The sequence below is a fragment of the Elgaria multicarinata genome, chromosome 3 (genome assembly GCF_023053635.1).
Source record: "Elgaria multicarinata webbii isolate HBS135686 ecotype San Diego chromosome 3, rElgMul1.1.pri, whole genome shotgun sequence".
NCBI classification, from domain to species: domain Eukaryota; kingdom Metazoa; phylum Chordata; class Lepidosauria; order Squamata; family Anguidae; genus Elgaria; species Elgaria multicarinata.
The window spans coordinates 158829440-158839092 of NC_086173.1; the positions used below are offsets into that span (position 1 = coordinate 158829440).

The 9653-nt window shown below is 46.2% G+C and overlaps 2 protein-coding genes across 2 annotated transcripts in view; one reads left to right on the forward strand and one right to left on the reverse strand.

Annotated features, from left to right (window-relative positions):
* LOC134395647 (uncharacterized) overlaps positions 1-2242 on the reverse strand; it is a 47617-nt gene extending 45375 nt beyond the window's left edge. Inside the window, exon 1 of the mRNA XM_063121808.1 lies at positions 1563-2242. Coding sequence (XP_062977878.1) covers positions 1563-2240 — 678 coding nt within the window. The 5' untranslated portion in view covers positions 2241-2242. The remainder of the gene's footprint in view (positions 1-1562) is intronic.
* The window catches only part of LOC134396163 (uncharacterized), a 125591-nt gene that overhangs the window by 45678 nt on the left and 70260 nt on the right, over positions 1-9653 (forward strand). The window lies entirely within an intron of this gene.

Sequence of the window (9653 nt, forward strand, 5' to 3'; positions counted from 1 at the left end):
GGCCTGCTTAGGGTGACCATATGAAAAGGAGGACAGGGCTCCTGTATCTTTAACAGTTGCCTAGAAAAGGGAATTTCAGCAGGTGTCATTTGTATATATGGAGAACCTGGTGAAATTCCCTCTTCATCACAACAGTGAAAGCTGCAGGTGCCCTGCCCTCTTTTAAATCTGGTCACTCTAGTATAGATCCTGCAGCTTTAACTGCTGTGATGAAGAGGGAATTTCACCAGGTTCCCCATATATACAAATGACACCAGCTGAAATTCACTTTTCTGTGCAACGGTTAAAGATACAGGAGCCCTGTCCTCCTTTTCACATGGTCACCCTATTTAACTGTTGTGATGAAGAGGGAATTTCACCAGGTTCTCCATATATACAAATGACATCTGCTGAAATTCCCTTTTCTGTGCAACGGTTAAAGATACAGGAGCCCTGTCCTCCTTTTCGTATGGTCACCCGCCTGCTACTGTAGCTCAATTATTTGTGTGCAGGAGGAGAGTCAAGTGTTTACTTATTTATATTTATTTATTTACAATATTTATATACCGCTCCCCATTGAAAATTTCGGAGCGGTGTCCAAGATAAAATAAAACAGAATAAAACACTTTAAAACAGATTTTAAAAGAAGCAAAATGTACAGTGAACCGTGACTGGTCATTAAGGAAAGGCTTCCTGGAATACTGTTTAAAACCTTCATAACTAATAAATGTTTCCATGCCTTTCAAAATCCCTCGCCTAGGGCTCGTGGCTACCAAAACGTAAACTTGATAAGTGAATAATATATGTCCGGGGGAAAAGCCAGTGGGTCTGTTCAGATGACACGCCATGGTTAGGCCGCTAACCCTTTTGAAGCAAATGGTTAGTGAGGGTGTTTAAACTGTGGTTATGTAGCCACCATGGTTAGGAACTTTAACAAAAAGTTAAAGTTATGGCTAAGCCATAATATTTAGTTCAAAATGCTTAACCGTGGTGGCTTAGTACATCATCTAAACGGGGTCACTGTATCCTCATGGCTCAAGAAGTAAAGTTGTTGGACATGAGGTAAAAGTGAATGGCAGCGTTACTATGTGTGTGTAGGACTGAGGTAAAGGTACCTCAGTCCTGGACCCCATTCAGACAACATGCTAAACCATGCTGCTTAACCACAAAATGGTTAATGCTTAACCATGGTTTACGGTGTCGTATGACACATGTTTCCCCTAACCATCTGCCCCATTAACCACATTGTGGTTAGGCTCACTAAGGAAAACTTCACCACAAAAGGGTTAAAAGTGTTGTCTGCAAGCATTCTGCATGTGGTTAACGTTAACCACAGCTGAACATGGATACGCTAACCGCAAAGCCCAGAGTGTCCTCTGAACCAGGCCATGGTGTACATAGGTATACTGCCTTTGATAGTGGAGGTAGCACATGGCCCTCAGGACTAGTAGCCATTGTTAGCCTTCTCCTCCACATCTTTCTCACACCCGGGGGTGTACTCGAGAGCACACATGAGCAGACGTAATTCTTGCTCACTTAGTGACCTTCCGCAGCCAACCAGTCAAGGACAGAGTTCGCCTCACCTGCTGGCTGCAGCTCACATCTTGTTGCCTCCGCAGGAAGTCCTCGGCCAAGGCCACCGCCCGGGCGCAGCTCTCCGGACCGTTCCTCTTGACCCAGTTCTGCATCTCCGAGGGCAGGATGGCCAGGAACTGCTCCAGGATCAACAGCTCCAGGATCTGCTCCTTGGTGTGCCTCTCCGGCTTCAGCCACCGGTGGCAAAGGTACCAGAGCTGGCTGCACACCTCGCGGGGCCCTGCGACCTCCTGGAAGCGGAAATGCCGGAAGCTCAACCGCTGGGTCTCTGTCGTGATAGCATCTCTTTCCGTGGGATCCTTCCTTGCATTCGGGCTGCGGTTGGCTGGTACGGCTTCCCCACAGTGGCCCAGGACACGCTGGCTTGCCTGCTCTCTGCTAGGATACGTCGCTCCCTCCGAGGAAGGCAGAAGAACCTTCGTATCGTCCCACAGGGCAGGAACCCGCAACTGGGCCTTCTTGCACCCTGAATCGAGGGCCTGCGATCTTACGGAAACCTCCCCTTCGCAGCTCAGCAGGTCTCCGTTTTCCCCCATGACGTTGCCGTGGTGGGTTTTAAGAACCCCTTCTGAGCTTTCCGCAAAGTTGGAACCCGCCAGATTCAGATCCCTTCCGTCCATCTGAGGCAGAACCAGGGCTGCCGGTGCTCCCTGTTCGGCAGCCATTTTTGTCCTTCCCCCCGACCCCAGCCCCACCGCAAAAATAAGCAGAGGAAAGAAGATCTCTTGCCCTTCATAGAATCCCAGAATCGTAGAGTTGGAAGGGGCCTATAAGGCCGTCGAGTCCAACCCCCTGCTCAATGCAGTTCACTTCCAGCCTGCTTCAGTCCTACCCCAATTCAGGCCTCTGCTCTCTGGTGCCGGATTTTGCTGCAACCCTCGGTAGGGTGTTCCCCTTTAGATCAATGAGATGGTCCCATTCCAATGGGGCAGATGAGGAAATGGTTCAAGTAAGCCGCCGATCCTGCAGATCCCAAATCACACCAAAGTGAGCACTTCTCCTTAGCAGAGAAGCCTCTTCCTAAGAGCAGGAAGACAGAAAGAGAGACACAGATAAGAATTTTTTTTACTAGCAAATGGAGCCAGCTTCACGTGGGTTGGAACGGCCCTTAGTTTGGGAGAGCAAAGCCTTTGAGCAAATGGAAGGAGCTGTTGACAATTGGACGCAAAATGCCTACCCCATCTGAATGAAAGCTGCCGGCACCCCCAGGCTCTGCAATTAATGCATTTTTTAAAACCAAATAACTCTGAAAGTGCACATTCCTAAGGTGCCCTTACTATTCATGCCAGGTTTCAACCCTCTGTGTTTCATGGTTCTTGGTAAGAACAAATGGGTAAGCACAGTTACAAGATGGGGGATACTTGGCTCAGCAATACTACAAACGAGAAGGATCTTGGAATTGTTGTAGATCGCAAGCTGAATATGAGTCAACAGTGCGATATGGCAGCAAGAAAGGCCAATGCTATTTTGGGCAGCATAAATAGAAGTATAGCTTACAAATCGCGTGAGGTACTGATTCCTCTCTATTCGGCCCTGGTTAGGCCTCATCTAGAGTATTGCGTCCAGTTCTGGGCTCCACAATTCAAGAAGGACGCAGACAAGCTGGAGTGTGTTCAGAGGAGGGCAACCAGGATGATCAGGGGTCTGGAAACAAAGCCCTATGAAAAGAGACTGAAAGAACCGGGCATGTTTAGCCTGGAGAAGAGAAGATTGAGGGGAGACATGATAGCACTCTTCAAATACTTAAAAGGTTGTCACACAGAGGAGGGCCAGGATCTCTTCTCCATCCTCCCAGAGTGCAGGACACGGAATAACGGGCTCAAGATAAAGGAAGCCAGATTCCAGCTGGACATTAGGAAAAACTTCTTGACTGTTAGAGCAGTACGACAATGGAATCAGTGACCTAGGGAGGTTGTGGGCTCTCCCACACTAGAGGCCTTCAAGGGGCAGCTGGACAACCATCTGTCGGAGATGCTTTAGGGTGGATTCCTGCATTGAGCAGGGGGTTGGACTCGATGGCCTTGTAGGCCCCTTCCAACTCTGCTTTTCTATGATTCAATGATTCTATGATCGGAAGGGCCCTGCTGGATCATTCCAAGGGCCCAGCTAGTCCAGCACTCTGCTCACACAGTGGCCAACCAGCTGTCAACCAGGGACCCACAAGCAGGACACGGTGCGCAACAAAATCCACAAACGAATACATCATTTTTCTCTGTCTCTTTCAAATATTCTATCAAAGGTTTCCATTCCGACATAAACATAACGGTTGACCTTTCTCTCATTATCGCTGCGCGTTTTGCCATCTCTGTAAACTCCAACATTGTCAACATCCATTCCTCCATTGTCGATACTGCTGGGTCTTTCCAGTTCTTTTCGATTAAGATGGGAAAAGGAAGGAAAGAAGCATAATTCTGTGAACCCGATATATGTAAATAGGGTGGACATGTAAAGGGTAATTAAGAAATTGAGGGGCCTTTCTGGCATGAAGAGGGCAAAAGAAAAATATATCCTAACCCCACCCTTAAATGTTTTTTAGTGTAACTGTAGATGTTATATGTATCTTTGCTTGTATGTATTATGTGTGATGTTTGTTTAGATGTTGTTGTTGGAGAAATAATAATAATAATAATAATAATAATAATAATAATAATAATTTTTTAAAAAGTAGGACACGGTGCGACAGCACCCTCCCACCCATGTTCCCCAGAAACCAGTGTACTTAGGCTTACTGCCTCTGATACAGGAGGTAGCACATAATAGGGTGACCATATGAAAAGGAGGACAGGGCTCCTGTATCTTTAAAAGTTGTATGGAAAAGGGAATTTCAGCAGGTGTCATTTGTACGTATGGAGAACCTGGTGAAATTTCCTATCATCACCACAGTTAAAGCTGCAGGTGCCCTGCCTTCTTTTAGATCTGGTATAGCTCCTGCACTTTAACTGTTGTGATGAAGAGGGAATTTCACCAGGTTCTCCATATATACAAATGACACCTGCTGTAATTCCCTTTTCTATGCAACTGTTAAAGATACAGGAGCCCTGTCCTCCTTTTCATATGGTCACCCTAGCACATAAGCCATCAGGACTAGTAGCCATTGATAGCCATCTCCACCAGGAATTTATCCAACCCCTTTTAAAGCCATCCAGATTGGTGACCATCACCACATCTCGTGGCAGTGAATTCCATAGTCTAATTATGCACCAGTGTGAAGAATTACTTCCTTTTATCTGTCTGGAATCTCCCACCATGCGATGACCCCTTTGGGTTCTAGTATTGTGGGAGGGAGAGAGAAATGTCTCCCTGCCCACATTCTCCACAACAGGCAGAGTTTTGTACACCTCTCTCATGTTGGCCCCCCATCACTCACCTAATTTTCTAAGCTCAAAAGCCCCAGGGTTGTAACCTTTCCTGATCTGGGTTGGACATGCATCCATATATGCCAGAAGTCAACAAACTGCAACCTTAAGGGGCCATGCCTTCCTCCTCCCACTCATACACATCCTTCTGCCTCTCATAGAGCTGTGAAAAAAAATGTAGGCTTGCCCAAATTTTGAAACACACACACACATTTTAGTTGCCCCTTTAAGAATGGTCTGATCTGCACTTTATCTCCAGGCGCTACAGAAAGTGCTTCATTTTCTGATTTCTGCATATAAAAAAATCCTATGGGCCTGTTCAAACAACACACTAAGCCATGGTTGGGTCACTAAGCCCTTTGCAGCAAATGGTTAGTGAGCGTGTTTAAACCGTGGTTATGCTGCCACCATGGTTAGGAATGGTTCACGGAACACGCTAAGTCACGGTTCCCACGACACGCTAAGCCATGTTTAGTGCAAAAATGCTTAACCACGGTGGCTTAGTGTGTCGTCTGAACAGGATCATTATAGTCTAAGGTACGTATATAGTTTATAGCCAGACAGTTGGCAACCCTATTTGATTATTTTAAAAGCAGAGGCGCCCTACCAAAATAAGGGGGGCAAATCTGCCCATGATTTGTCTTCAAAGGGAATCAAAGGCGCTAGAGCATTTTATTTTAAAAAATGGGGTTAGATCTTGAAAAAAGTACTTTTTCTTTTTTTACACCCATGCCCTGATCTGCTTGGATTTTTCTCCTTGTTTTGTTCCGTCCCTCTCCTACTGCTGCTGCTTCTCTTCTCCTGCCCTGCTTTTACATTTCCACCCCACCCCGCAAACTCTCACCTCTACAGTGTCTTGCAGCCATGCAAAAAAAACCAAAAAACCCTGCAGCTTCCTCTCTCGTTTTCTCTCTCAGCCAGGAAAAGAAGAGGCCAACGCGATCTTCCCCAACCCACCAAAATAAATAAATAAATAAAAAACTGAGCCCTCTCTAGCATTCGTAGCTCTATCAGTTTAACTCTTTAAAAGTCTGTCTGTCTCTTTGCATGACTACAGAGAGCTATTGTGTGCATGAATACATCCGCCTTCCCCAACTTGGCGCCTTCCAGATGTGTGTGGGACTACGTTTCCCATCGTCCCCAGCTGTCTTCTATCAACTTAATTCTTTAAAGGCCTGCGTCTTGTGTGTGCATGAATATATCCGCCTTCTCCAACTTGGCGCCTTCCAGATGTGTGTCGGACTACATTTCCCATCGTCCCCAGCTGTCTTCTATCAACTTAATTCTTTAAAGGCCTGCGTCTTGTGTGTGCATGAATACATCCGCCTTCCCCAACTTGGCGCCTTCCAGATGTGTGTCGGATTACATTTCCCATCGTCCCCAGCTGTCTTCTATCAACTTAATTCTTTAAAGGCCTGCGTCTTGTGTGTGCATGAATACAGCCGCCTTCCCCAACTTGGCGCCTTCCAGATGTGTGTCAGACTACATTTCCCATCGTCCCCAGCTGTCTTCTATCAACTTAATTCTTTAAAGGCCTGTGTCTTGTGTGTGCATGAATACATCAGCCACCCCCAACTTAGCACCTTCTAGATGTTTGAGAGTACAAGTCCCATCGTCGATGGGAGGTGTAGTCCCACACATCTGGAAGGCGCCAAGTTGGGGGAGGCTGATGTATGCATGATACAAACAAACCTTGGTGGTGGGATGTTCTAAACCGAGGACCTCTAAGGGCTAAACAGACAGAGCTGCTAATTGGTAGAAGAGCAGGGCTAAGGCAGGGGTGGGAGTATTATTATTATTATTATTATTATTATTATTATTATTATTATTATCATTATTTATTTATTTATTTATTTATATAGCACCATCAATGTACATGGTGCTGTACAGATTACACAGGAAATAGCAAGACCCTGCCGCATAGGCTTACAAGGTCAGGCACCTTCTGTCCTTCTGCCTGGGGGTAGAAATATGTCCGCAAAGAGAGAGGTGAGTTCTAAAGGGGCAGCCTCAGCCTCCTGGGCAGCGCAGCAACCAGGCCAGAAGGAGTCCTCTTGTCCTGCAGGTCCTTGAAATCCTATCCCGAATGGAGAGGCTGAGGGGTTGCCAACTGACCGGGCATCAAGCTGGTCTACACTCTTCTGCCTTTAGCAGCAGCTTGGAGAAAGCCGCAGCAGGAGAAAGCACACAAATACCTCCTAATGTTGGGTTTGTATATATCCAAGGAGATGTAGTTCTCCCACCCCATTTATCTTCACAACGACCCTGTGAGGTAGGTTAGTCTGAGAGAGAGAGAGAGAGAGAACTAGAAACTGGCTCAAGGTCTCCCAGTGAGCTTCACGGCGCTCAATGGGGATTTGAATTTGAGTCTCCCTAGTCCTAGTGGGCTGCTCTAACCAAGCCTTACCCAACTTGGAGCTGTCCAGTTGGCAGGGGGATTATGGGAATTGGAGTCCAACAGATCTGGAGGGCACCAGATTGAGGAGGAAAGGCTGCTCTAACCACTATGAAACACTGCCTGCGCCCAAGGTCTGCAGATCTAGCTGCGTTTCAAAGCAGAGGAGCAGTGCCAGTAAGAGAAAGTTGTCAACGGTATCGGAAGGGCGCAGTCTAGATTATAACATTTTGGTTATCCTCTTAGACTATTTTTCTCCAAAAAGCACAGACCATGATGAGGCCTCGCCGTCAGGCAAAGTCAACGGTCACTACTAGGATGGACAGGTGCTGCCCCATATGTCTGAAGAGGAGGCTGTAATTGTGTGGAAAAAAGTGTGTGTGTGTGGGGGGGATAATGTTGTGGGTTGCTGAAACAAGGGCCATGTTTTAGCAGGAAAGAAGGTGCCCTTCAGAGGCAGCAGTCTGTACATGCCTAAAGGCACTTCTTTTTAAAAATCTAAGAAAGCACTCTGCACGTGCTAAGGGGTGCTTTTCCCTTAAAGATGTTATGCTGCTCCAGTATGTTACCCTGTTGTGCTTAGATTAGAAGGCTCAGGCAGGTACTTTTTGCGTCGTTATTTGACTAAAATTAGGAGGCGTTTTGGATTTCATTAAGAGCCTTTCTCTCTTCCCTATAATTTCACCACTGAGGCTGAAACGTACATGTTATAAGGACATGTAACAGTGTACATATTGTAAGAAAGATCCAGAGAGAGAGAGAGAGAGAGAGAGACCTACTTGTTCTGCCCAGGCACTCTGCACATACTCAGAGGTAATATGCCTACAACACCTTAATTTTTAAAAGCAAAAGGCAGGAACTCACCTAGCATGCCAAAAACACCATTCTTCTTTTTAAGGCCTTCCCCAACCTGGTGCCCTCCAGATCGGTTTCACTACAATTCCTATCATCTTCAGCAAGCATGGCCCTAGGCCACACTGTGGATGGGGGTTGTAGTCCAAACTGTTTAGAAAGCACCAGGCTGGGGCAAGCTGATTTTATTTATTTATTTATTTAATAAGAAAATAAGAAGAGCGCTGCTGGATCAGACCAAGGGTCCATCTAGTCCAGCACTCGGTTCACACAGCGGCCAATCAACTGTTGGCCAGGAACCCACAAGGAGGATACGGGTGCAACACCACCCTCTGGCCCATGTTCCCCAGCAACTGGAGTATATAGGCTTACTGCCTCAGATACTGGAGGCCCCTTGAATTGCTCATGGAGGGAGAGAATGGTCTGATCCAGCAAAACACTGATCATTTGGGCGGGAGGATCTATCGTCCTGCCACTTTGGCTCATAACAATCCTCCATTCTTAAGTTCTGATGAAATTTCAGAGGCTGAGCTCATCTGTTTCTTACAGAGAGCTTCCTGTTGCTTAAACTGAGGGAGGATTTTTATTTCACCATTTTCTCCTCAATACTGTTTGTTCCTCTTTCCCTCAGATCGATGGAGCCTCTTGCTGATTCACAACTGCTCCTGTTTGTTTGTCTAGAGACCTTGAAAGAGAAACCTGTCCCAATGTCTGTGAAGCAAAGTAAACCTTTAGTCTGACAACACCTGAAAAATGAAAACCCTCCAAAACAGTGGCTCAGTTTTCAGGCCTTGAGGTACAAAATGGCCGCCCAATCGATGATGGCAGCCATCTTGGATCCCTCAGCCTGCCCGCCATTTCCTGGAAATGGAAATGGATGGAAATGGAAATGGAAATGGAAACTGGCAGACCCCCCAAGTGAGCTAAGCTACGTCCATCTATGTTGTTCCTGTTATATTTTTATTTTATGTTTCTGTCTTATTTTTATTTTGGTCTTTGCTAGGGTGACCCTATGAAAAGGAGGACAGGGCTCCTGTATCTTTAACAGTTGCACAGAAAAGGGAATTTCAGCAGGTGTCATTTATATACATGGGGAACCTGGTGAAATTTCCTCTTCATCACAACAGTTAAAGCTGCCCTCTTTTAAATCTGGTCACTCTAGTATAGTTCCTGCAGCTTTAACTGTTGTGATGAAGAGGGAATATCACCAGGATCTCCATATATACAAATGACACCTGCTGAAATTCCTTTTTCTATGCAACTATTAAACATACAGGAGCTCTGTCCTCCTTTTCATATGGTCACCCTGTCTTTGCTCTTCTTGGTTTGTTTTGCACTGCTTCTAATTCATTTTATTTCTGCACTACATCGCTTTAATTTCTGCAAAATACACTACAGTTTAACTGATGCTTTGGGTACCCAAAGGAGGGCCTTCTCTGCTGTGGCACCCCGGCTGTGGAATGAGCTCCCTAAAG